This window comes from Dermacentor albipictus, chromosome 5 (assembly GCF_038994185.2).
Source record: "Dermacentor albipictus isolate Rhodes 1998 colony chromosome 5, USDA_Dalb.pri_finalv2, whole genome shotgun sequence".
NCBI classification, from domain to species: domain Eukaryota; kingdom Metazoa; phylum Arthropoda; class Arachnida; order Ixodida; family Ixodidae; genus Dermacentor; species Dermacentor albipictus.
In genome coordinates this window covers 98,754,365-98,782,268 of record NC_091825.1, presented here as the reverse complement: position 1 = coordinate 98,782,268, position 27,904 = coordinate 98,754,365, and the positions used below count along the sequence as shown (strand labels likewise).

General features: G+C 45.1%; 1 protein-coding gene and 1 long non-coding RNA gene across 3 annotated transcripts in view; one reads left to right on the top strand and one right to left on the bottom strand.

Moving 5' to 3' along the window:
- Positions 1 to 27,904, bottom strand: part of LOC135917254 (uncharacterized) — an 80,469-nt gene that overhangs the window by 27,093 nt on the left and 25,472 nt on the right. Inside the window, exon 1 of one of the 2 annotated variants that reach the window (XR_010569237.1) lies at positions 3,468 to 3,581. The exons of the other annotated variant lie outside the window; for it this stretch is intronic. This is a non-coding gene — a long non-coding RNA (uncharacterized lncRNA). Of the gene's footprint in view, positions 1 to 3,467; positions 3,582 to 27,904 lie in introns of those variants that run through there. 2 annotated transcript variants of the gene reach the window in all.
- Positions 4,253 to 11,096, top strand: LOC135917279 (collagen alpha-2(IV) chain-like). Its single transcript, XM_065450832.1, has 4 exons — positions 4,253 to 4,387; positions 4,959 to 10,272; positions 10,782 to 10,848; positions 10,966 to 11,096. Exons 1-3 carry the CDS (start codon positions 4,342 to 4,344, stop codon positions 10,801 to 10,803), a joined length of 5,382 nt encoding a protein of 1,793 aa, XP_065306904.1. The 5' UTR covers positions 4,253 to 4,341; the 3' UTR covers positions 10,804 to 10,848; positions 10,966 to 11,096.

The window sequence follows — 27,904 nt, the reverse complement described above, 5'->3', positions numbered from 1 at the left end:
CTTTCGAAACGGAAGGGTGACAAATTGTTACATAGCCTGCTACATCCATGGTCAGCTACATGCAGCATGCAACTGCTACATGCAGCTGTTACATGTGAGGACAGGTTGTGCAATATAACGGAACTGTAATGATGCAAAGCTTTTACGTATTGTTGCTACGCAGCGCGCATGTAAATTGGCACATTACAATGGTAATCATGATGATGGTGAGTTAATTATATTTCATTCGAAACGGGACGGTGATAAACCGTCAACTAGCGTGCTTGAAGTTATCAAGTATGCCACACATGTTTGTCATTACGTCAATTCGATGTTGTAGAATTATTTTTTCGGATAGCGGCTGGTCATCCAGTTGGTCACACCGTCACAGAAGAAGGCCGTGCAAGCGCTATTGCGCTTTTTACGATCTACCAGCCTGTGTGAACGACTTTAACTGGAACGCCTTTTGTGTGTGCGCCTCCATGTGTGCGTGTCTTTTTTTTTCTTTTTTTTTTCTTTTTTTTAGCGTTTTCCTCTGCCATCTTTCTAACTCCTATCCCCCATCCCCAGTGCAGGGTAGCAAACCGGAGACTCATATCTGGTTAACCTCCCTGCCTTTCCTGTTCATTCTCTCTCTCTCTCTCTCATTACGTCAATATTTATAAATCTCAATAATCTTCTTTTCCCTCCTCAAGACCTTTCTATCTCCCTTGCACGGGTACCTATGCAGCTGCTACGTGGCGTGCCACCTGGTGCAATAATATGCAACTGTAATACCAAAGGCGCATGTACAGACGCTAAGCGGCGCAAATCTCACATTGCAAGGCAAGTGGCACGGTTCGATGCTGAAGATAATCATGATTCATTGGCATCCCCTTTGAAACGCGGCGGTAACATAGTCACCTAGCTAGTTTGATTTAATCAAGGACACCGTGCATATTTTTCTAGCATTCTTGTATACGTCTCCCTAAGTTTCTTTTTCCTCAACCCTTCGTTAATCGCCTTGTACCGCTACGTGTGCATCATGCTGCATGGCATTCTACCTGCTGTAATAACATGCAAGTGCATTGCAAAATGTGCACGTGTCGACGCTACACGGCGCGCATGTGACATTGCGTGTCTCGTCGCACACTAGGACGCGTTTCTAGGGCATCCTTCTGCTACATGCTAGCAAGCGCTTATTTGGATCAGTGAACAAATAGACCCCTATCTTTTAAGCACGTTTTAAAGGGTACCTATTGTATATTATGCAAAAGAAAACAGAAGCAACTGAGCACGTGTTCTTAGATTGCTGGGGCGGGGTGTTTTTTTATGATATCTTACTGAGAGCTTTGAAGAAAGAGCTGTCATTAAGTCCGCGTGGAATCCGTCATCTCACGGTCGAAAACGACGATGGTGTGCGTTTTGATTTTAGTATGCTCCTGGGCCTGCAAGTATATGGCAAACTCGGAATTAAGTCCGCCGCGAGACGAAGTTGACTTTCAGGAAATCTTCAACTGCCCTAGTCCTTAAAAAGAGTCCACTCTATGGTGATAGGCTTGCGGATGTCATCATCCCAACACGTTATTTTACGTTGCCTCTGACTCCCCACCTAATCTAATAATATAACAAACTCGCACTTATACACCCACGGGTTACGGGGCCTGAATAGCACGGATGTTGTTAATGACTAAAAAAAGCCATGTCTTGTCGCGTTAAATGTCTCATTATCACATTCGTGCTTTGTTGCGTGCCCCTTAGTTTCCTCTCAAATTTCATTGAATACAGTTCTACACGTTGGAGAAGATCCGACGAGTACCAGGTAAGGTGTACAGAACAGCTTTAGCACACATATACCACTTTATGGGTGCAAAAATGAACAACAAATACAAACACCAGATAAACACACTACGAAACGTTATGTGCACGTACGAACTTTCAGTACCATTCCAGAAAGATAAAAAACGTGTAGCTTGGCAATGAAAAATGAGAAGCCCGAAACGTATATTTCACTTATTTCCTTTATTCAATTTCAAGTTCAATAAATGTGTTTTTTAACACTAAACAAGTTGAAAATCAACGCTAGTGCATGTGCCTTACATAGCCCTCGTCTGATTTTGCGATCTTGTTTAATGTCGAAGGTAATCAATTAGCCCATGTTTCTCTGCTAATACAGCGCTATATTATAGAGAACAGATGTGAAGGAAATAAATTTTTGTTCTGTGACCGGTATTCGAATTCGAGTGTACATATGTACAGAACTTTACTGCGTGCGTGCGTCGCACCACCACTGCGGTTTAGGCCATCGAATTGCGTTGAACAACGTATGCGGAAATGCTGAGCTGGTTAGAAACACTTAACTCCTACGCCTACGTAGGTTCCCGAATAATAACAGCCCTTAGTTAATAATTTTTTATACGCAGTGACTGGCAACAGTCACTGCTGCTTTAGAAACTTATTTTTTATAGTTCACCTCAACAGAGTAATGCGCGCCTTGTGGATATTCGATTAGAACAAGTAAACGTGCTGTACCTACGGCATAATGAGAGAAAACAGGTATAATAAGGGTACAATAATGACGCTAGAAAGTCTGTGCCACTCGACAGCATCTCGCGCAAGCGGTGGCCTGAATGGTTCCGACTATTCCGTCGATCAGGTACAGGTCTCTTATTAAACTGTGATAACAGCTAAGCAATCGAAACTGGGTCCGCTGGGAGAGTCATTCAGTGGTTTCTGTTACGCTGACGATGGCCATCGTGGCCATTGTAAGGTAGTCGCAGTTAACGTGTCGACGTCATCCTCATCCCCACTTGCATGCTCAACACAGGACGGAAAAAAACAAAAGGAAACATTGCCGCGCTGCTGAGATTCCTGCTGATGTTCCTACGGCAATGTGCGTTCTCTGATCGGGTTGTGCCAACCCGTGCCTCGGCGCCTGGCACTTTCTCCAAGGCTTGGTAGATTTATTGATTGGTCGATTGAATAATGGGGCTAAGTAACTCGGGGTTTGAGAAACGACATGGCAAGGCATCCGGATTCATTCTTGACCACTTGGCGATCTGTCGCCTAACCTAAATCCACCTACACGAGCGTTTTTCGCGTTTCGCCTCCAACGATATACGTCCACAGTGGTCATAAGTCAAACCCTCGAACGCACAAGCAGAATGCTATAGCCCCTGAGATACCATGGCGGGTAACTGCGCCGACTTTTGCGTAGCACGAAAACGGTGAAAGCAGTGGCGTATTCACATGTATTTCAGAGTCTACGATGCGTAACGCTATAGAGAATGAGAACGACATTCAGCGTATCGCGATAAATGTACTATTTGTTGAGAAGATGGCGGCCCTCGTCACGCGAGCTTACTGTTGCCGAAGTAAACAAATTCAGGGCCATAGCAACAACGGGAGATTGCATTTTTTTGTCTCAACATCTCGCTTTCTTTCACGGAGGAGAATCGGATGCTCAGAGACGCAAGTCATAAGTGTTCAGTAAGAGGAGAAGTATTTACCGTCTGATCATTCGGATGTGGGTAAGAGGTACACCGACTTTCAGCACGGCCACACTGTTGTCACTCATCAGAGACCCGCTGTAGCAGTTTATTTGGTTACGCAACTAACCTCCCGCGAAAACAATAAAAAGGAACTGTTCCAGTATAGAACAAATATCCGTTGGTTTCACCGAGCCTGAATTTTTTACACAGCACATTTCTGTCTACACGTAGACAAGTGCAGAAGTTTCAGCAGCGCGAAGGGAAACAATGGTCTATTGTACAAAATAAAGCTCAAAATATTCTATCAGAGAACAAGAAGAAAACTAACAGCGTCACTGTGTTCGTTCTTGCGTCGAATCGAATCTCACCCTGTCACATGCTTCGCTTAAACAACAAAATTTGTCGACCTATTTGAAAATGCACTCTTTCTCAAGCGTGGAGGGGCGGGCTCAAATTGTCGAATACGCGAAAGAAAAAAAGGAGAACGAGAAGCTGCAATGAATTGGGTAAAATTTTCTTTAGAATCGATGCTTGCTTCCATGGTGAGACACTTCTCGCTTTTAGTTATTTCTGAACCACTGAGTTCATAATGTGGGAAACAAAAACAAAACGCATAATAGAGAATGCCTACCTGCGGAATGACTGTTACTAGGCTGCAGAGCAATGTCAGATCTCAAAAGATAAGATAATTTTTTTCTTTATTTTACCAGCAGAAAAAAGCACTTCGTAAGCGCACGCACGAACAATGAGAAATCCTACGGAAAGCGTCACGTGACTACAAAGGAGCTCTGCGTTAGCAGCCAAGAGTAGGATATATATGGCGAGAAACGACCACTTACGCACTGCGCTCAGCTGGTTAGCGTTGAGAAGGGGCTGAACAGGCTTTTCCACCATGCGGGGAAAAGTTCTGGCCATCGTCTTCTGCATCCTAGGCTCTGGTGAGTGTTTCACGCTTGGAAAATATCTCTCAAGATGAACCATACTCTCATTTTTCTCTATGTTGTCACTACGAGAAGGCTCATATATGGCCCAAAACTCAACTTCGCCTGCCGAATACGCACTATTGAGTATAGTATAGTTTACAGCGTGAATACCTTCATATGGCTGCATATGGCTTTGAAAAATATATCGTCATAGAATACGACCCTTTTTAAAAAAGTTATACCTTACTCAGTGCTCATTGCTGCAAACACTGAACATTCTTGCAAACATTAGTCCGAAGATAGATGTCTACCTCAAGAGAAGTTCGTGCCATGTCTAGCAATAATGTTGCCACTAGGAGCATCAAATAACCGTCCTCAGTGAAATATGCAAGCAATTGCATTTATGCACGAATTATATTTATTATTTGTAGAACTTAGTTTAGAATATGATCAGGAGTTTAAGGTAATGATATAACAGCACCGGCCATACGTTTTCGGTGTGTACAAAATGGTAATTCAAATTTAAGATACAAATGAGAAGCTTCAACAAGACGACTTATGAATATTTTCGTTTTTCTATTTACAGCCATTTCAGCCAGAGCTGTTGAATTAGGGCAGCAACAAGAGCATGTCAGTCTCGCCTTGGAACCAGCAACAGTCGCAGGGGTTACGGCAAATGATGTCACTAGCCTTTCAGGCGGAGCATTAGGCGGCGTCACCAGCACCACATCAAGCGTTACTCCTGGTGTGGCTGGAGGTTACGTCACCACCGGTGCTATAGGAACACCTTGGGGAGCTGCTGGCTTCCCGTATAGTTCTTGGAGTGGCTATCCAGGTTTTGGTGGTTTTTCAAACCTTCATGGGGGCTACTACGCAGGCTACCCTGCCCACGGAAGTTATCTGTCTCGCTCATCCGGGCTTTTCGGTCCTTCCAACCCATGGGGATACCCTTATGGTAGCAGTTATAGTTCTCTAGGCTACCCTGGGGCTCTAAAAGGACTTCTCGGAGGTTATCCAGGCCTTTCGGGAGTGTATGGAAGCCCACTCGGTCTTTCAGGCCTGTACGGTACATACCCAGGATTCGGACGCCTGCCTGGAGTTCTGGGAAGTTACCCAGGTCTGACAGGACTTTCAAGTTTATATGGCGGTTACCCAGGTTACTTGGGAGGCCTGAGCGGGTTTTCCGGACCACTAGGATTACTCGGTCGTTATCCAGGGCTTTCAGGATTGTTAGGAAGCTATCCTGGCCTTAATGGTCTCTCGGGCTTGTATGGAGGATACCCAGGTCTCAAAGGTCTTTCCGGAGTGCTTGCCGGTTACCCCGGCTACTCGGGCCTTTCGACACTGTACGGAGGTTATCCCGGTTACAGCAGTTACTTGTCCCGCTCATCGGGTGTTCTTGGAGCTTTGAGCCCATGGGGATATTCATATGGAAGCAGCTTCGGTTCACACGGCTACCCAGGATCTCTAGAAGGTGTTCTCGGAGGACTTGGAGGACCCCTAGGCCTTCTTGGACGTTACCCAGGACTTTCCGGCCTTTACGGAAACTCACTTGCTCTCTCAGGTCTCTCCGGAAGTCACCCAGGCCTCGGACGCTTGTCTGGACTTCTGGGAGGATACCCTGGTTTGACAGGACTTTCAGGCTTGTATAGTGGATACCCTGGTTCCTTGGGAAGCCTGAGTGGGCTTTCCGGACCTCTAGGACTACTTGCGCGTTACCCAGGGCTTTCAGGGTTGTATCCTGGACTTAGTGGCTTGTCCGGATTGTATGGAGGATACCCAGGTCTTACCGGCCTCTCAGGTGTGCTTGGAGGTTTCCCTGGTTACTCCGCCCTTTCGGCAGCATACGGAAGCTATCCCGGCTCCAGCAGCTACTTTTCCCGCTCCTCGGGTCTTCTTGGCCTTTCTAGCCCATGGGGATACTCCCACACAAGTGGTTTTGGTTCACTAGGCTACCCAGGATCTGTAGGAGCTCTCGGAGGACTTGGGGGACCCCTAGGACTTCTTGGACGTTACCCAGGACTTTCCGGCCTTTACGGAAGCTCACTTGCTCTTTCAGGTCTCTCTGGAAGTTACCCAGGCCTCGGACGCCTGTCTGGACTACTCGGAGGATACCCTGGTTTGACAGGACTTTCTGGCTTGTATAGTGGATACCCAGGTTCCTTGGGAAGCCTGAGTGGGCTTTCCGGACCTCTAGGACTACTTGGGCGTTACCCAGGGCTTTCAGGATTGTATCCTGGACTTAGTGGCTTGTCCGGATTGTATGGAGGATACCCAGGTCTTACCGGCCTCTCAGGTGTGCTTGGAGGTTTCCCTGGTTACTCCGCCCTTTCGGCAGCATACGGAAGCTATCCCGGCTCCAGCAGCTACTTTTCCCGCTCCTCGGGTCTTCTTGGCCTTTCTAGCCCATGGGGATACTCCCACACAAGTGGTTTTGGTTCACTAGGCTACCCAGGATCTGTAGGAGCTCTCGGAGGACTTGGGGGACCCCTAGGACTTCTTGGACGTTACCCAGGACTTTCCGGCCTTTACGGAAGCTCACTTGCTCTTTCAGGTCTCTCTGGAAGTTACCCAGGCCTCGGACGCCTGTCTGGACTACTCGGAGGATACCCTGGTTTGACAGGACTTTCTGGCTTGTATAGTGGATACCCAGGTTCCTTGGGAAGCCTGAGTGGGCTTTCCGGACCTCTTGGACTACTTGGGCGTTACCCAGGGCTTTCAGGATTGTATCCTAGACTTAGTGGCTTGTCCGGATTGTATGGAGGATACCCAGGTCTTACCGGCCTCTCAGGTGTGCTTGGAGGTTTCCCTGGTTACTCCGCCCTTTCAGCAGCATATGGAAGCTATCCCGGCTCCAGCAGCTACTTCTCCCGCTCCTCAGGTCTTCTTGGCCTTTCTAGCCCATGGGGATACTCGCACACAAGTGGTGTTGGTTCACTAGGCTACCCAGGATCTGTAGGAGTTCTCGGAGGACTTGGAGGACCCCTAGGCCTTCTTGGACGTTACCCAGGACTTTCCGGCCTTTACGGAAGCTCACTTGCTCTTTCAGGTCTCTCTGGAAGTTACCCAGGCCTCGGACGCCTGTCTGGACTACTCGGAGGATACCCTGGTTTGACAGGACTTTCTGGCTTGTATAGTGGATACCCAGGTTCCTTGGGAAGCCTGAGTGGGCTTTCCGGACCTCTAGGACTACTTGGGCGTTACCCAGGGCTTTCAGGATTGTATCCTGGACTTAGTGGCTTGTCCGGATTGTATGGAGGATACCCAGGTCTTACCGGCCTCTCAGGTGTGCTTGGAGGTTTCCCTGGTTACTCCGCCCTTTCGGCAGCATACGGAAGCTATCCCGGCTCCAGCAGCTACTTTTCCCGCTCCTCGGGTCTTCTTGGCCTTTCTAGCCCATGGGGATACTCCCACACAAGTGGTTTTGGTTCACTAGGCTACCCAGGATCTGTAGGAGCTCTCGGAGGACTTGGGGGACCCCTAGGACTTCTTGGACGTTACCCAGGACTTTCCGGCCTTTACGGAAGCTCACTTGCTCTTTCAGGTCTCTCTGGAAGTTACCCAGGCCTCGGACGCCTGTCTGGACTACTCGGAGGATACCCTGGTTTGACAGGACTTTCTGGCTTGTATAGTGGATACCCAGGTTCCTTGGGAAGCCTGAGTGGGCTTTCCGGACCTCTTGGACTACTTGGGCGTTACCCAGGGCTTTCAGGATTGTATCCTAGACTTAGTGGCTTGCCCGGATTGTATGGAGGATACCCAGGTCTTACCGGCCTCTCAGGTGTGCTTGGAGGTTTCCCTGGTTACTCCGCCCTTTCAGCAGCATATGGAAGCTATCCCGGCTCCAGCAGCTACTTCTCCCGCTCCTCAGGTCTTCTTGGCCTTTCTAGCCCATGGGGATACTCGCACACAAGTGGTGTTGGTTCACTAGGCTACCCAGGATCTGTAGGAGTTCTCGGAGGACTTGGAGGACCTCTAGGTCTTCTTGGACGTTACCCAGCACTTTCCGGCCTTTACGGAAGCTCACTTGCTCTTTCAGGTCTCTCTGGAAGTTACCCAGGCCTCGGACGCTTGTCTGGACTTCTGGGAGGATACCCTGGTTTGACAGGACTTTCTGGCTTGTATAGTGGATACCCAGGTTCCTTGGGAAGCCTTAGTGGGCTTTCCGGACCTCTAGGACTACTTGGGCGTTACCCAGGGCTTTCAGGATTGTATCCTGGACTTAGTGGCTTGTCCGGATTGTATGGAGGATACCCAGGCCTTACCGGCCTCTCAGGTGTGCTTGGAGGTTTCCCTGGTTACTCCGCCCTTTCGGCAGCATACGGAAGCTATCCCGGCTCGAGCAGTTACTTAGCCCGCGCTTCGAGTCTTCTTGGCCTTTCTAGCCCATGGGGATATTCTCACGCAAGCGGTTTTGGGTCACTAGGCTACCCAGGATCTCTAGGAGGAGTTCTTGGAGGACCACTAGGTCGTCTTGGACGTTACCCAGGACTCTCAGGATTGCTCGGAGGCTTCTCAGGTCTTAATGGTCTATCTGGATTGTATGGAGGATATTCAAGTCTCACTGGTCTACCAGGTTTGCTCGGGGGCTATTCAGGTCACTCCAGCCTTTCTAGATTGTATGGAGGCTACCCAGGATATGGCAGCTATTTGAGCCACTCATCCGGACTTTTTGGACTTGACAGCCCATGGGGAACTTCATATGGCAGCACCCTTGGATCTTATGGGTACCCAAGTTATCTGACAGGAAGTTATGGGGGGCTTCTTGGACGTTATCCAGGTCTCGCCGGCCTGCACGGTAGTTCTCTTGGTCTGTCAGGACTTCTTGGTTACCCTGGCTTGACAGGACTATCGGGTTTATACGGTCGATACCCAAGCGCTCTGGGAGGTCTTAGTGGCCCTACAGGACCACTGGGACTGTTCGGACGTTACCCTGGTCTTTCTGGTTTGCTCGGAGGCTACCCGGGTCTGAACGGACTTTCTGGGTTGTATGGAGGATATTCACGCCTCACAGGTCTTTCAGGGTTGCTTGGAGGCGATTCGGGATACTACGGCCTCTCTAGTTCATACGGAGGCTACCCAAGCTACGGTAGCTATTTGAGCCGTTCATCGGGACTTCTTGGACTTACCAGCCCATGGGGAACCTCATATGGGCGAACCCTTGGATCTTATGGCTACCCAAGTTATTTGGGAGGACCTTATGGTGGATTTAGAGGCCCTCTTGGGGTTCTTGGACGTTATCCCGGTCTGTCTGGGTTGTACGGAAGCTACCCTGGTCTGTCAGGCCTCTACGGAGGTTACCCAGGCCTCGGAAGTTTGTCTGCACTCCTTAGTGGTTACCCTACCTGGAGGTACCCATCTGCCTATGGAGGTGTGAACGGCGTGTGGGGATATCCATACGGTAGCGGCCTAAGCCCATACGGCTATGGAAGTTCAGTTGGCCCATTCGGATATCCTGGCCTTTATACACGAGGCGTTGGTGCATTCGGGAACTATGGTCCATATGGGTCTTCTTGGGGCTACCCTGGATTCTACGGTAATGGAGTGGGTCCTTCAGGTGCAAACGGCTATGGTCCATTTGGAGGATATGGTCCTTTCGGCAGCTCCCTTGGGTACCCTGGAGCATACAGTAGTGGATTCGGTCCCTTTGGTCCGTTCGGTTATGGTGGACCCTTCGGCGGCTACTACGGCCCGTATGGTCCCTCCGGAAAAACGTTTGGTCCCTTAGGCCAAACGTTCCCCGGCCCCTTAGGAACGACCACTTCAACTGTCGTCCCTACTCCCCAAGGACCATCTGTCACCAACACTGTTGTGCCTAAGGTTGTCAAACCAGCTACAACTCTAGTCACACCTGAAGGCCTGCCTACGCTACCCGTCAGTGTTGCAACTGGTTCAAAGGGGTATGTACTGCAGTTCCCGCGCTTTTATATAGCCTTGAAAATGCACACTAGGTGTATCACGTGAACTGGCAGAAAAAATTATGCAGAAATGCCACTGCAGTTGTTTATGTATGCGTGAGCATACCCCTAAATTTTAGTTTATTATCAAAATACCTCAGTGGCTTCTAGCCTACGAAACTTAACAGCATACTACGTCGCTATTTGTCCAGTCACTATTGTTAAAATTGTTGAAATTCAATCAGCATAAAGACCTCATACGGTGCTCTTGATAACAAGAAGCTGATTTAAAGGCCCGTATTCGGATGAAGGCCACTGTACCCGATGAGCTTCTTCACAAGAGCATCTTATTTGTGTCCAATATTCAAGAACTGCTTCCTTTCTTGCCGCTTTGTATACTTGCGGAATCTACTGTGGGGAGTAAGACTAGAATTGTCAAGTATGGGGTCGAGAATATCAAGATAATTATTTCAACCAAATGTGACATTTGAACGGCTTTATTTTCAACGCAGGATCAAGACCCTAACAGGCTGAAATCTCGGCAAGCGCAACAAAAATTGTTGGCGATGTCGCAATCACGTACGTTGCATATATTCATTCATAACAATTTAGTATATTTGTTCTGTTTCGTTAAGAACATGACACCGTGGATAACATACTTAAACACTACATAAATCGTTTTTTTTTCTTTTTCAGATCCCAAGCTACACTTCGCGCAATTATCAAATACAATGGACGCTTTCGAATATATACGGGCGCCTCCAGCGCAGCAATGATGGTGTAAAAACTTCATAGGTTGTTTTTTTAAATAAACAGCTCATATCGCACATCCTCGTCTAATGACTCCTATTACTGCATTTGTGTCTCTTTTTGGCGTAGTCATATTGATTAGGCTTGGTTGCGGACGGATGAATGATGATGTTCATCCCATCCCACCTGTTAAAAGAAGGTGTGGAACTCGAAACGATGATCTGGCCTCGCTGGTTTTCTCTTCATGTGAATTGTACTCCAGATAAAAAATCACGACTTAAGGATATTTAGGCATACTTAAATAGGTGCGCAACAGAACCATTATGTGCTCAAGACTTTCCCAATGCTATCCGCAGTCATTTTCATGATGCTCACAGACGTCAATGATGTCTGAAAAATGTCTGCGGAACATGTGCTTATTAGAAAATTCATTAAACCTGTTGATTTTCTTCTACTTCTTCTTCGTGTTATTCTTCATCAGCCCAGTTTAGGTAATCTGCCGGACGAAACTACCTCGCTATCTCTAATTACACGTTTTGTGCTAGCTGCTTCCAACTTGCAACTAAAAATTTCCTAATTTCATCAGTCCACCTCATTTTCTGCTCTCAAAGATTGCGCTTCCGTTCGCATGGCACCCTTTCGGTAACCCTAACCATCCACCGTTTATCTAACCTACGCATTGCATGAGCGACCCAGCTCCAGTTTTTTTTCTCTCAATGTCCACAATGTCGGCTGCCCCCGTTTGTTCTCAAATCCACAACGCTCTCTTCCTGCTGTCTCCTAACGTTTCATCTAACATTTTTCGTTCCAGCGCTCCTTACGCGGTCCTTAAGTTGGTCTCGAGCTTCTTTGTTAACCTCCAAGTTTATGCCCCATATGGTAGCACTGGCAGAATGGAATGATTATACAATTTTCTTTTCAGAAGTGGTAAGCTCCCAGTCAGGATTTCTTCATGCCTGCTGTATGTACTCCGACCCCTTTTTATTATGCAGGAAATTTTCCCATCACCATCAGGGTATCCTTTCAGCAAGTGTCGAAGATAATGTTACTCCTTTACACACTCTAGAGGCTGACTGGCGCTCGTGAATTCTTGTTCCCTTGCCAGGCTATTATACATCATCTTTGGCTTCTGCATATTCATCTTTAACTTAACTCTTACACATTCTCGGTTAACGTCCTCAATGATTTGTTGTAATTCGGCCCCAGTGTTGCTGACCAGGACAGTGTCATCTGCAAACCGAAGGTTGCTGAGGTATTTGTCGTTGATCTCACTCCTAAGCCTGCCCAGTATAATAGCATGAGTACTTTTGGTAAGCAAGCTAGAGATGACTGCATAATTTTTTATTCGATTAACGATTAATCATTCATTGTTTTAGCCTTTATTAGATTAATCGCTTTCGATGCAGGGTTTCTCATCAAATAATTGATTAATCAAAATGTTTACAGGGCACGTTAAAAGGTTGAAACATGGTTATGTACTTTTGTAGGAACCAACTTTAATGTTTCAGAGGTGGAACCAAATTAGGAATACACGCGTGTAAAGCTTGATAAAGAACATTTAATTTCTTAAAGGCTAAATGGAGTTGGCACAAGTGGCGTTTCAGAATATAAACAATCTATTTGGTAGAGTGGAATTTAGAGCAGAATTAAACAAGAGAGATGGCAATAGTGCATCCCTGTAGTGTAGAGTTGAACAAGAAAATAATAAAAATGGCAAAAGTGAAAGGTGAACTCTACCTAAGACTTGCAAGAAATTGCAATGTTCACAGGGTGAAAACAAAATTTCTGATTTAGAATTTTAAGCCGCACGCTCTTTTCAATAGAGCGAAGGAATGTCAATTGGCTGCGCACTTTGGGCGAAATCAACACCGTCTTTGAATCACCACAGAATCAGCATGCGAGAACAGACGCTCCAAATTGACATGAACTCTGACATGAATGCTGCACCACATTTCGATTTTGATTTCTATAGTATGCCATGAATTGCGAGGACTTTTCAAGTTTCCGGCTACAGGCGGCGTGGTGGCGCGTAAGGGAAGAGCGAGGAAGCGCTCGACTAGGCATCACTAGAAAGTCGGAAAAACTGCTTATGATCCGCCATTCTAGTGCGATTTCAAAATTTTCACGCCACTCCTGTGAAACTCTAGAAAACGATTATTCGAACATGCCTAATAGAATAAGTCGATTAAATGGAACGTGGACAACGATGACGTATCATCGTTTCGCTGGTTACTTTTATTCCGACTAATCGTGCATCCATATTACCAACCCTAAAGCATGCAGTAAATAGCATTAGAGTGATTGTGTCTCCTTGCATGAGCCCTTTCTGGATTGAAATTTTTCCGCTTTTCTTGTGTAGAATTAAGGTAGCTGTGGAGTCTTAGTAGATATATAGCTGGATGGGATATTCACACATGCCTCCTGTACTCATTGATTATGCACTGCCTCTGTGAGTGCTGACATCTGTATACTGAATCGATTGCCTTTTCCTCTTATGTGGATGCCACATAGAGAGTGTGATTGTACTCGGCAGATTTCTTAATTACCTGTTTGATGACATGAATGTGGTCTATTGTACAATATCGCCTCCTTGAGGCTACGTTTACACTTGGGAAACGGCAAGCGGGCGGAAAAGCCAAAGCGGCCGGAAAATCTTTTCCGCGCATGTACAAGACGTTCACATTTGTTTCACCATTGCAGCGGAAACCACTGCCACTTTCGCCCACATCCATCTACTTTGCGTACGTTTGTCCGCGTGGTGGCGCTATTCATCATACTATTTTAAGACATACGTTCATTCATTGACCCATCACTTACTAAAAGCTATCATTCCGCGCAAATGCGCGCGTCGTTTTTTTAACTTTCGCCTACCATGGAAGATAAACAAGGCAAAGTTTCGATAGTTTTGGCTAGTTGCTTTTCCTAAATATCGGCAATGAACAACGGAAAATGTTAAATTTTACGAACGGATGTATACATGCTAGTGCAGCTTCCGGTGAAGCGGAACTGCTTTCCGCTTCGCCGTGGCGAAAATATCAGTCCGAGACCGATTTTTTCGCCGCCTGGTTTTCCGCCCATTTTACCGCCTAGGCAGGCGGATTTTGTCAAGTTTCTTCCGCTTCCGCCAGCTCCGAGAGCAAGTGTGAACGTATCCTAAGGCAGCCTGTTCTATTGCTGTAACGAAGTGTCGCCCTGATTCTATTGGAAGTTATAATGGTAAATACTTAATATAATACTGAAAGAAGGCTAACGGGCTCGTAATTCCTGAATTCTTCAACCTATCCCTTCTTACTGATTAGCATAATATTGAAATTTCCTCATTTTTGTGGTACACTTAAAGTCCTGAGGCATTACGTATGACGTGCCATAACATTTCAATAATAACATGTTTCCCACCTTTGATCAAATCTACTTTTATTACATCTTGTCTTGCCGCTTTTCCCGGGCTCATTTTTTGCAAGACCTTTCTAACCTATCGGCTAGCTATACAAGGAACCTCTCTATCCTGTTCATAACAACTTCTAATGAAGGTTGCGTGGTTTATCCGGGTACTGGAAAGGCCAGTATAGAATTTTGTCAGTTTCACCATGTCATCGAAATTACTGATATTTCCCTACTTATTCTCACGGCGTACATTTTGCTCTGTCCCAGGCCAACTTTTCTTCTCACTGATTTGATGCTACCTTCATTTTTACTGCTTCCTTAATCTTTCCCACATTACAATTTCTTATATCCCTTACTTTCTTCTTGTTGATCAGTTTTGAGAGTTCAGCGAATATTATCTGATTTCTTGAGTAGGGCACTTTCATGCTTTGTCGTCTTTTTTTAGGTCCTTTGTTACTTGGGTGAGCTGAAGTACTGGTTGCCTTGGTGCGCTACCTCCCACTTTAGTTGCTGATTCTGAAATCCGCCTAGTCACGGTTTCATTCAATGCCTTTATTTTTTCTTTATCTTTCTGTTCTAAAGCTGCATATTTCCTTGCGAGTACCAGCCTGAATTGTTCTGCTTTTACCTTTACAACATCTAGCTTGGCCTATTTATTCCTAATTAATTTGTCTCGTTGTGGTCATCCAATTCATAGTGTAACGGCACGACTATCACCTCCAAAGCAGGCGATGATGACGGACTCACGTGCAGGTAGCGTGAGAATAGAGCACGCTAGTGCACACGACTTGAGCGGCCACAGCGTCGGCCGCTCCCGAGATCCCGCTGCGCCGTGGCTGGCCGGCCTTAATAAACTGTGGCTACGGTGACTACGTCTTCGCGCTGTCTCCCCACATATTGGTGACCCGGCCGTGATGGAGTTCATAAAGCTATTTCATTTGACGTAATCACGAAAGGAGGTTGCAGCGTAGGCTTTTACCACCGTTAATTTATGTCTTTGGCTTAGCTTTATTACGACGAGCTCTATCCTCTCATTAATGCTGAATAATTAATCAGTGTTGCCAGCTATGTATATATGAATAAGAAATCCTACCGCGCATTGTTTCTTATTTGGAAGACTTCTGTAGAAGAGGACGTGGCCACTGTATAAGCGTCACCCGTTCAAAGCTCACTGAGGCCAATGTCATCCCAGCCTGTGCCTAACAATGCCTCAAAGCTAGCCAAGCTAGTCTCACTCGAGGAGGTTCGCGTGTCAAATGTTGCCAGGTTCAGTTTCCTGTAGCGCCTGCTCGGATCAAGAAATTCTTAGAACCCTCCATAAAATCGTAGGTCTGACCACCACCTGCCTATCCAGGCGCTCTGCACCCGCTGGAAAGGGAGGGCCACAGGTCAAGTGCAAAAGTAATGAGGGAGGTGGCCGAATACTGTACCGGGGAGGTCAATTTTTGTAGCAGTAAGGAATTGCTTTCTTGAAAATTAGAGGGCCTTCCTAAAGTTCTTACTGGTTTTCAAATGCTGTCAAATAGATTTAGGGAGTTGCCATCTTCGTTGTTTTGCAGCGATACGTGTTTTCTGATCATAAGTGACGAATGTTTTGCAAGTAGCGTATAACTTGAGCTTTGCGCCTTTTTTTTATTATTAAGATAACGAGGACTACGAGGACACGCAGTTATGACGACACTAGATACATTGTTTCATTCGGCCGATGAAGTGTGCAGGCTACGTCTGAACACATGTACGGGCACAATAAGAAGCTTAAAATGCGGGACACTTTAGCAATCCAACACTTTTACTGTGGCAAATCCAACACAAGTATTGGAATATATGTTAAACGAAGCTTTCGTGAAACTGTTAATCAAATCCTATATAAATTTTAGTCTTTCCACAGCATTTTGTAGCATACCAGTTACGTGCCAAGCTATGGCGGCAAGAAGTAGCGACCCCACCACATCATGGAAGCGACCGTGGAGAACATTTACTCCAGGATAAGCGCACTTTACTATGACACATCGGCACTGTCTCCAGGGTCGGTCGAGTTTATTGGGTGAGAAACCGACGCTGGAATAGAAGGCATGTCAAACCACGAGAAAGCAGGCGTAGAAAGCTCTTCAATAATGCAATTGCGCGCTTGAAGGCGTAAGTTTGTTACAGTGAGGATATATAGGTACTGATTTGGTTTCATTGGTTAATATTGTAGAGAAGGCGACCTGCTAACAGCACATATTTAGGAGTAATATGTAAGCCACTCTTTATGTGGTCACTATCTTCTACTTGAACGAATCGCCAAGACTGTGCCAGCAGCACTCCATCTTGAGTCGTTCTTGTGCGCTTTAGAAGAAGAGCTTCGCGTGCGGGGACATGCGTTGCCTGGCAGCAACGTTGTGAAAGTAACAGCCGTCGCTGACGACTGCCCCATACGGAATAATGTCGATGCGGGACGTCGTGCTGTCATTGAATAATGGTATCTCTGTCAGCGATGTCCCACATCTTTTGACAGTACATGGCTTACAATGTCTTCTTTTAATCCCTGGAAGACCACCACTTTGTCTTCGCTGTAATAAAGTGGGACACACTCCGTGAATATCGTACGCCTCCTTGCGTTCATTGTCGACGATTTGGACACGCAGCTGGTGGATGTGCTCTGACATATACTGACAAGTTCTCGCACGGCACGCGCCCCCCTGATGAGATGATCCAAGCAGATCTCATGGTCGCGACGAAAGCCCTGGATGCAATAGGAGGCTTGTCAACTGCAATAGCCACCGGAGACCTCCCCCCCGCCCCCCATCGTCCTCAGCAAGATGTAGGCAATGAATGTTTGGACCATGTCATCGCCCGCGCCACAACAACTAGAGGTACGCACAACTTCCGATGTTCGTACCTCTAGCTTGCCAGCGCTTGTTCTGCATGGCGCTGGGCCACAGCCTAGCGAGCAGCCTTCTGCAGGTGCGCCTGGTGCTGGTGCGGTAGCAAAGTGCCGTGCATTGTGGTAGGCAAGGTCTGGGGAGAAGACGGAAGACAGTGATCGTTACTTGCGAGGATGTCATCGTAAAGCATCTAAGAAGACGGTAGTCTGTCGACGACCAAGGTGAAGAAGTCCAGGTGTCACCTTTCGAGAGGCGTCACCAACCTCAATGCAACATGTTTGAAATAATTGTGGATCACTATGGCACTGTAACAGCAACTAAGCTTTTCAATTTTAAAGTACGAGGGCTGAGATCGCAACAAAAGGCCAGTACAGCTGCGCGGATTACAATCTAATGGCCGCTTTGACTTTGTGGCCATTCAAGAGACAAAGTTAGACAGCGGTGAGACGACCGACAATGCCCTGCAATCTTTCCTCACAAATTATTTTGACCGCGTATCGCACTCAATTGACCTTTTCGAGGACTATTTTTTTTTTTTTTGAGAAGAGAAATGTTCCTTTTTGTGACCATATATTGTCGACAGCCAAGGCGGCTTCATAACTTGCGATTTTCAGTTGCATGGTGTACTGCGGTGTGTAGTTAATGTTTATTATTTCAATCATGAAGCTAACGGAATTAAGTTTCTTGAAGCTATGGCTAACATGCCTCACTGATAACCCTGGCCTTATTGATGCTTGGTCTTGTGTTATGGTTTAGTATTCCTACGCACATTTTGAAGTGTGTTGCCATGGCCGTCTGGATCGTACATATGTTTATTCAGCAGTTCTAAATAGCCAGATTGCATGGGAAGTGAAGCCTATTTCATTCTCTCATCACTGCATGGTGACAGCCCGATTAGGTGGCGCTATGCACTATGCACATGTCCACTATGTTTGCATAATGTAAATCTAACTAGTGATAAAGACTTAATATCCTGAGTACGTTCATTGCTAACATCTAGCGTTTCTAAATATTTACACTTACTTGCAAGTTGGGAATAGCTTAAACTGGGTATTCCAGACATAGCAATGGAAATTAGCGCAATACGGTCGTATTTCAAGCAGTGCGAAGAAAAAATTTTGCAGGAAAGTGTTTATGACCTTCATGAGCTCGAATCAGAAATGCCTGGTGTATATATATATATATATATATATATATATATATATATATATATATATATATATATATATATATATATATATAAGCGAAATCACCCTTTTAAAAGCCATCTTCGAAAGCACGATGTTGAAAGCTATAGAGGTGCTCGTATTCGCTCATGTACCACCCGTGCCTTGCACTCTGAAGAAAAAACGCTCGAGGCGCTACTTGATGAGCATCGAAATGCAAGTTCAAAGCACATCATAGGGATCTATTTCAATAGTGCACGTGTCAGAAGCATCGACTATATTTTCAAAGAATTTCAAAGATTTTATTCAACACTGTTCAGTTCTACTTAGACGCGAAATCCTGATGTTCTGACATATTCTGTCTTCCTAGTGAACCCTTTCTCAGAGGATGATGATACTGTTATTAATGGGCCCTTTGCCTAACGAGAAACATAACTTGCCTTTGATTAGTTACCGCTTTCGAAAACACCATGCCCTGATGGAAACCGCGGAAAATTTTATGAAGCCATTAAGTTTATATTTAGCCCTGTTTTACCTAAAGTATTTGCTGCTAGTGTTGATGAAAATTGCCTACCACGATCATTTACCAAGACTCATATTATCTTAATCCCTAAAAGTAGTGTCAAAGAAAAACTACGGTCTATAAAATGCAGGAGAACCATTGCGCTGACGAATGCATACAACATTTTTGCAAATGTGTTATATAAATATCTTCAGTTTGCAAAGTCACTACTTATTGCACCTCACAAGACTTGCGGATTAAAAGGCCATTCCAAACAAACAAACTCACATCTCGTCCGAACAGCTCTTCAGTATTGCTCAGCCTACTGCGACCACCTTGCACTGCTTCACGCCAATTTAGCAAAAGCATTTGACCGCGTGAACCACGCATACATTCCAAACATTGAGAATTTGTCGTAATAGTTCTGTGGACAGTCGCAAGGTGGAAGGAAGTAACTAATTAAGGAAAATTGAGAGATCCACCCAATCGTACCACTTGCTACAAACGAAACCCATATGGGTTCCTCGAAAGAAAAGTCTCGCAGTTGAAGGAAAATTCGATGCTCAGGTGGTAGAGCAGCTGCCCCGGAAAGGCGGTGGTCGCGGGCTCGAGTCCCGGACCAGGACGAATTTTCTTCAACTGCGAGGCATTTCTTTCGAGGAACACGTATGGGTTTCGTTTGTAGGAATTGCTACGATTGGGTGGCAGATGTCTCATTTCCCATTATTTAAGCTTTTAGAATACGTTAATGTTGTCTCCGTTGTCTACAAAGGCGTTCGCATGTGCTACACCAACAGTTCTTCTACCAGGATCATTGTTAATGGTAAGGCTGCTTACTCTGTAACCCCCCTTACACAATGCCCCCATGGGGCCTGTAAGGTATTTTAAATAAATAAATAAATAAATCTGTCCACGCCGGTGTCTATCATTATCTCTTTAGGACAGGGTTGCCCATTATCGCCACTTCTATTTGTCCTTTATTTAGAACCACTGTGTATAAGCATTCCAAAGTGCAGTGGCATTAATGCTTTTCACATATAGGGCAACGAACTCAAATTCTGTAATACCTATAAATGATCAGTCCGTATACAGATGACTCATTACTTCTTTTTCTAACACACACTTGGAAGAATTCCGACGTAATATTAGCATACAAAAACGAGGCGCTAAATGCCTCAAGTCGAACTGCACGTACACGCTAATTAGCCTCTTTCAGTCTACTGCAAAGTATTCATCAGAATAATTTTGAATACGAGGAAGCCAGCGCTTGACTTCGATCCGCAAGGAAGCTGGCTTCAGAAAACGGTATCTAGTGGTGACTACAACGCCCGACAATAAGAACCTAAACGAGAAGTTTCTACAATATAATCAAAGCCTCTGCGTACTTCTAAAAGATTTTTTTAAAAGTTGTTTACAATATGTAAATATACCCGCTGACCGGTGGCGTTGGGCAGTAGGGAGTAGGGAGCAGGGGAATCATACGTGGATTCCTACGAAAAAATTCTACGAAGTAAGAAAGGAGCCATGATTTTCCGAATTAAAGCCTGAAGATCGTTATTATAAGGGTAGAAGGATGAGACAATCTTTCCATTGTTATTCTCAACGTGCTTGCACGATGCTTACATAACGCTAGATTGGCGAGAAATTGGTGCCAGATTATCGGGGTACACGTCACCAGCTTAGTGTTTGAAGGTGATATTGCCTTTCTATGCAGACCTCGAGATGGCACACATGACTGTATACTATATGAGGAGATTGACTCGCTCCAAGACCAAATCAGTCTAACTAGTGACTTTGGCAAAATAGTTGCATGGTGCCATCGATGGCAAATGGCTATTAACTATGAAAAAATCGTCTTTATGATAATAACACTAATTAAAAAGCCTCTTCTCTTCCACTATTTTGCCCAGAAACTTATATCTCCGAAGCATCTCACTGTAAATATCTCGGTATACACATATCTCAGAATCTTTCCAGGTGAAAACATACTGACACTGTAGCGGCTAAATGTCTTCGCAAATTGTTCACCCTCAGATGGCCGCGAAAATTCTCCACATCAGCTGTCCGCTTCCTGGCATATATTACAATAGCTCGTCTTACTTTAAAATATGCAATAATAATTGGGGCCCCTAGACAAACACAAATATTGAAAAATTTGAAAGAATCCAAAAAAAGCTGTCCGATTTATCTTTCATGGATTCAAACCAACTATAACCCGCCAATGTGTTCTAATTACTTTAATCAGCACGGTGTCAAGCGCGCAAAGGTAAATATGACACATCTCGTTCGATGAGTGCGGAAAATCGCCATCAAAATTCTGGAGTGAGGAATTGCGGCAGCAGCTTGCGAATTGACCTTCGTGCATGTTTCGCTTCAAGGCGAAGGAAAGGTCCAAAGCACAGCGCATACGAAGCTACCGGCACTACGCGCACTCTGCAAACCTCGCACATCGCTTCCAAGATGAGATCCGCGCTGGCGCACATTTTGGTCACGTCGTAGATCCCTTTCAAGACACACGAGCGTCGGCAACGCGTCCATACGGCGTCCGCCAAAGCGTCTACAACGGCGCCCGTTATTCGCATGGCCAATGCCTCCTCTATTTCTTCAACGCCAGTGCATTCGCTCGCTCCCCAATGAAAGCCGTTGGTGAGCCTTAGTTCAAAGACTTGCCGTGATGCGACGCTACCTAGGTGGTGCGACTAAAATCCCTCAATAATTTTAAAGTACGGAAAAGCTTTGATCTAGCCGACGACGCGAGCGATAGGCTGATCGATGACATGTGACCTTGCTCCGCCCCTTTGCCGCCATGAAAGTTCTAGCGCGCAGGGCGAAGAGCGCGTTTCGCGTGTTGTGCTATGCACATCGCTGCGATAATTTCGTTCTGGGAGGGCCGAAATGCCTTGTTGCTGTGTGGTTGGGTGCCGAAACCGGACGGAAGATGGCAAGAAGTTATTTTGCATCCTGCGCGGCAACCAGAACCTAACCAGAAGAAAAGTATGGTTGCACAGGATAGGGACGGAAGGACTTTCAACCGCCGGTAACTGCACGACTATGCGAGGCAAGTAACATACAAGGATACAAAGGTGCGATAGAAAGTATACACGTGCGTGTGTCGAGTTGTGATAACTTCACTCGCTCGCATGAACGTTGTTGGCCAAAGCTTGTGGAGATTATTTATTTTAGTTCGTTATGAGCCAGCTGAATAGCTCAGTATGACCTAGGATTCGAAGGACCAAAATGCCTTGTTGCTGTGTGGGTGGGTGCTTAGATCAGACGGAGGATGACAAGAAGTTATTTTTCATCCCGCGCGGCAAACAAAACCTGACCAGAAGATAAATGTGGTGGTATAGAATTGGACGGAAAGACTCAACCGTGGGTAACTGCACGACTATGCGAGGAAAGTAACGTAGGGTGATGCGAAGCTGCGAGAGAAAGTATGCACTTGCGCGTGCAGAGCTGCGATAGCATTTCACTCGCGCGCATGAATGTTGATGGCTGAAATTTGTGGGGATTATTGATTTCAGTGGACTATGAGCCCGTTGAATTAGCAAGTGCAGTACGACCTAGCATGCAGGTAAATAGCGGCGCAGGAGCCTATTAACTCGCTGACAAATATCCGCATTGCGTTATGGTCGCTAGATCAACGGTCGCTCAATAGTGGACCACAAAATCATGCACAAGTGCAAGTTCTAGGGCTTATCGACAAGCGGACAACGTTTTGAAAACAAATAGCGCCGCAGGTTACCACGAGTAGGGAGTCACATTAACACCCTCCCACCCCCCCCCCCCCCCCTCATGAATGATCGCTTAATGTACGTTCGTTCCTTCGTGGCAATAATGCAAATTTTCCTGAGCGCACCTCACGCATATCAATGGCGTCGCGCGTAACATTTATCAACCGTGCGCTAATACTTTCTAAGTTGTTTTGGCTATTGTAAAGCCAAAATAGTTGCTTTGTGATAATGATTTCCTGAATCCTCACACTTGGAATTCGTCATTTTTTCTTCTGTTGGCTAATTCTTTGGAGACGCACAAATGGCGAGTAAAGCCTAAAAGCATCGCTGTTTTTCTTTCTTGCTGGCAGCTAAATTTGAATACTGAAATGAAGCCTGCTTGTTTTTCTTTGCAGTATCAAGAGCTTTGCGGGATAAAAGATCTACGAATTTCCGGAAGATTGTTAACAACACATCAACCACGTACGTTAGCTTTTTCTATAAAATATTTATCAGGAGAAATGCAGTTGCATACGTAAGAAAGAACAAAAAATGTTAGTGCAAGTAGAATTCCCGTAAATTATTTTTTTTTCAATTGAGACACGTTTTTATCCGTATCTTCATTAGAAGCTGGATATTTGCTAATGAGATGGCAACACATTCCAAATTTCAAAGTTCATTTATGAACTTTAACATTTGAATGGTAATCGTTAGAGTAACTTCCGGAAACGGAAGCACTCAGGCGAAATTTCTTATTGGGGTTTTACGCGAGCTATACCTACAATATGCTATATGTGAATCACGTTTTCTTTTACAGATTCGTAGGCGAAGAAATCCTTTATCATTGGATAAAAGAGAAGCAATAAAAGGCTTATGGACTTCCCAACGACTATATAAAGAAAGTACCAAATATGATAAGATTCTTCCAAATAAAGTACAAATATTTTCGACTACTGCCTTTTGCTTATTGTCGTCCCCAGAGAATTTTAATGACTGCAAGTACAGAGGTAAGAACATTACGCAGTGGATCAAGTTAACTTGCTTTCACTGGGTTCAGCTTTATGTGAAAAAACAGCCTGACTGTGCATATCCAATTGACTGGCTGCGACGATGCGCACATATTGAACCATGTATGAGATGGCCTTGTGCCCTTGAGACGTTCCAGTGCCCTCGTGGCACAACATTCGTAGAATAAAAAAAAAAGAAAGAGAGCTGTTTCGACCCCTGTCATCGGCCCAAACAGTCCTCAGGTCTTTCGCTCGCTGACTCAGACACTTCTGTAGTGGACCTAACCTCAGTCCCCATGACGTGTTGAACCTGACGTTGGTTGCACGGCCACGAAAGACGTCACGGCCACGAAAGAAAGACCTATGAACCATTCGGACCGATGACAGCAGCCGAAAAAGCGTTTTTTTTTCTTTATTCTTCTATTTCCTTCTAACATCACAGCTCCCAGCACGAAGCAGGAGACGACCACGCCGGAGCTCGCCATATACGAAAGATGGCCGAGGAAGATTACAATGATTGCTAGTCTAAGTGCATAACTACAGTAGTTAGAGATCTTAAGTATCAGCCCTTTCGTACGGTTTTGTGCGCTCTGTTCGCGTCAAGACCGCCGTGAGAAGGCTCATTTTCGAAAGGGGCTCGTGCGAGGAGCTATGCTAAAAGCACCAAACCATGTCACCCGCAGCTGTTAAAACTGAATAATCTTACTGCAGTACAGCCGAATGTAACGTAGATAAGTATAAAATAAAACCTCCAAGCAAAGTTGCATGCCGGAAAAATACTTTCCTGTTTCGCTCTCTGATGACCCAAGAATTTATTTAGTGAGGTCTAATGGCAAATGAAACAAAAAGAAAAATAAAGGAGGTGGCCTATGTTAACTGGTAACACGAGGTGTTTTTCAGATAAAGTTTACCTAATACATTGAAATTGCGCACGCTATTTGCTCATATCTATTGGAATTCTTGCTAATCGTAGTGCCGAAAGAAAGCCATGAGAAATCGCGCTGCAGCGCCGAGAAACCACAAGTGCTCGACCTGGGGTACACTCAATTTATCTCACTTTCTGTTCGTCCCACGTGGGGGCACCACCATACTATGTAAGAATCTATGTAGGCGCTGGCTTAAGGGCCCCTTGACGAATGTTGCGGGTATACACAGAACTGATACGTTGCCATGACGGTTAAACCTTATTAGAAGTGCCTTCAATCGATAACTAATGTCTTAGTTGGGCAACGTTAGTAGTGAAGGTAATAAAAATATTGACCACTTAAATAACTTTCGTATTGCTGTGCCAATAAATGATCTGAACCAGAATGACCTCACTTCTGTCTTGCACAAATTGTGGATCTCATTTGGCAAGCCCCATTGAAACGTAGCTTAGGCAAGCTCGCGCCTTTAAATGTGTCGCATTATTTAACTTTTTTTATATATATCAGAAGCTCTACCGCTTACGGTGATTTAGCAACATTCTAGAAAAAGCACACACTGCTGCTCACTGCCTTCGTGACAAAACACTTCCATGGTATTTTTCAAGCACTTATTGCGAAAACAAATAACGACCTACAACGTCCTTGACACGATCTTTCGAATGTTGCGAAAATATTCTCGCCATCTTTGCGCCCAGCAAGCGAGTAAGCCTTTATTTCAGAAAAGTATCCTTGCTGTCGAAGCAGTGCGCGTAAACGCGGCAAATTAGAAAACGACTAAGTGCCACTGAGAGCGGAAACCATTTACCGCAAGAACTCGCGAAAGAATGCAGGCTTCCCGTACATGCTAGGGATGATTAAATTCAGTTGCTTCTAATACAATTCAACCACAGCATCTCCTAAATTTTTCATAATTACTCCCTAGTAGGCGAAAAACGTCGTTTAAAAAAGTAAGTGAATAAGAAAATAAGACGGCGGTCTCCAGCTGAGAGAGTGCGGCTGTCACAATAAAATGAATCAGAGCCCTAGTAATCGCTTAACGCTGGGGTTTCGGTTGATTAAGAGGTCAGAGGAGCCAGTCACAACCCTCGTTCAGGTCCCCAAAAAATCTGCCAGGCCGATAGTATTGCTTTTTAGTGGCAAATGATCTATGTACACTGTAAGTGCACCGTGAAGCTTTTATTAATTACGCTTTATAATTTCAAGCGCTGCGAGGACGTAGTTTATAAAGTGCAGTGGGCCTTTATGGAAAGCAAAATGTGATGCATATCCTCAACGGTATGCCATGTTTTGGAATGCCTTAAAACAAAAAAGCTTACATTGAATGGCAAAATGAAGCTTTATACAGACATGCCTAGCTTGCTTATATCAAAATTTGAATTTCATTATTAGGGACGTGTTTTTGAAGTGGGTGACATACGACTTCGGCAGGTAGCGAGGAAGTGTTTGGTGATACGTTCCGATGCGCACGCAGTGTTATCCTAATAAGTAAATTTGTAATTAACTAAATTGTAAATTTCTTATCACAGAGCTAATTGCGCTTCGTAGAGGAATATACATCATTTGTCTCATTTTCTGTATTTTCCCACGTATTATTAATCAATTTTATTCTTGCACAAATATCCTATTATTATATAAAGTGTTCAGGAAAAACCAAAATTGTTTTTGATGTATCTAGATTTATTGTAACATTCTTTGTTGCTATATTGACTGTGAAGACATGAGCATCGTTACGTTTGTCAGCGGCAAAAAGAGAAATCGGGAGGAATAGTGACTGGGTTGATGTGATTGTTTTGCACTAACACAAGTCGGAAAAAAAGATATGTGCTTTGAGGACAAGTAAATCTTCTCACATACACATAGACCCAGTGCATTTATAAAGTACGCCTGCATACATTATCTTGCTAAGCTTTAAAATAGATTGTATGTGGAATGTCACGCACTTATTCGTTAAGGCATTCTTTTCTGCATCTTGCACACAAAACTCAGTTCCGAGAAGTCACTAGTGGGCTGACAAAAAAAAATGCGAGTGCACAGCAATGCCTGTTATGTTCAGCCATTATCTAAGTTAGCTGATGAACAAATCAAAAACATCATGCAGCTAAAAAAAACTACAAAGCGGTACGCCTTGACAAGACCTTCATTATCCAAATGGCGCATTACTCAAAAAGGTATTTTTTCCTCGGTTAACTACATGGAAATGAAAATGGTCATCTACTTGCAAAAGTAAACTGGGCGCTAATGGGTAAATGAAAGCTCGCTCATTCTGTCCGAGATTATAGCTCATCAATACTTTTGTAGAAGAGGTACATCAACATGGGAGTTCTTTTCAGATGAAGTGCCAGTTGCAAGCTACGAACGGACGTGACTCTAATGCAAACCGCCGTGTGTTTACGTCCTTCCCTGCGACCACGTTCGAGCGCATAAAGCTACGCTTCGTAAGCGTCTGCGTTGGGATGGCCCTGACACCACCCACGCTAATGATTATTGCGACAGGTTGATTTGGAACAGATACTTGGAACCGATAATTGACCGGCGAGAAACGTGTTCCCACTGCATCTGTGGAACGTGCTGGACACTTGCCTCGGTAACGCCCTGGAACATGTGCCATCTGGCTCAAAACGTTAAAAAACCACATTAAAGTCCGGTGTATTAGATCGCTATTCCCGTTTGGTGACAGATTGCAACTTTCCACTCAGAGACATCGTACGCTGCAGAGCTGAAGTTGCCGATATCGATGAAGCTCTAAAATGTCTGAGTAAATTTAATACTATAAGACCATCGTGGAGATGCAGATTAGGAGAAGCATAGCTGAGACAGGCAGCTAAACGTTCAACGAATGTCAGTCACTCCTAGTTTGCAACAGCCTCAGAATCCAAGGCATCTATTATGTCAAAGGCGTGGAACGCGTACCCATTTTTGATAGTTTCCAAATGAAAGCTCCAGGTTAGAAACGCATAGAGACACATAAAAATCTGGCACACTAAGGTGCATATAGCTAGCGCCAATCGATCGCTGCGCTTCTTTTAGTATTGTACTGCAATAATGTAACTTTTGTTAAGTGCTTGAATCACAGATAACATTCGTTCAAATCACTTAGAGTTCTGGCAAGATTTTCTCTCGTTCCTCAAAACAGCCTGGTCAGTAAGTGGTGCCGGATAAATAGGATGTAGGTTCAGTTATAGCAATAACTCATCTCAACCGATGACAGGGTAAACTCACTGCCAAGACGGTGGAGTGACGATGCGTAGCAGCAGCAGCGAGCGAACTGACCTTCGTGCTGCGACTCGCTGCAACGCTAACTAAGCGTGGAAAGCACAGCA

Coding starts and splice junctions, on each gene's coding strand:
- LOC135917279 (XM_065450832.1), top strand. CDS start 4,342: ATGCGGGGAAAAGTTCTGGCCATCGTCTTCTGCATCCTAGGCTCTG. Junction 4,388..4,958: donor CTTCTGCATCCTAGGCTCTG/GTGAGTGTTTCA, acceptor TTCTATTTACAG/CCATTTCAGCCAGAGCTGTT. Junction 10,273..10,781: donor GTTGCAACTGGTTCAAAGGG/GTATGTACTGCA, acceptor TTTTCAACGCAG/GATCAAGACCCTAACAGGCT.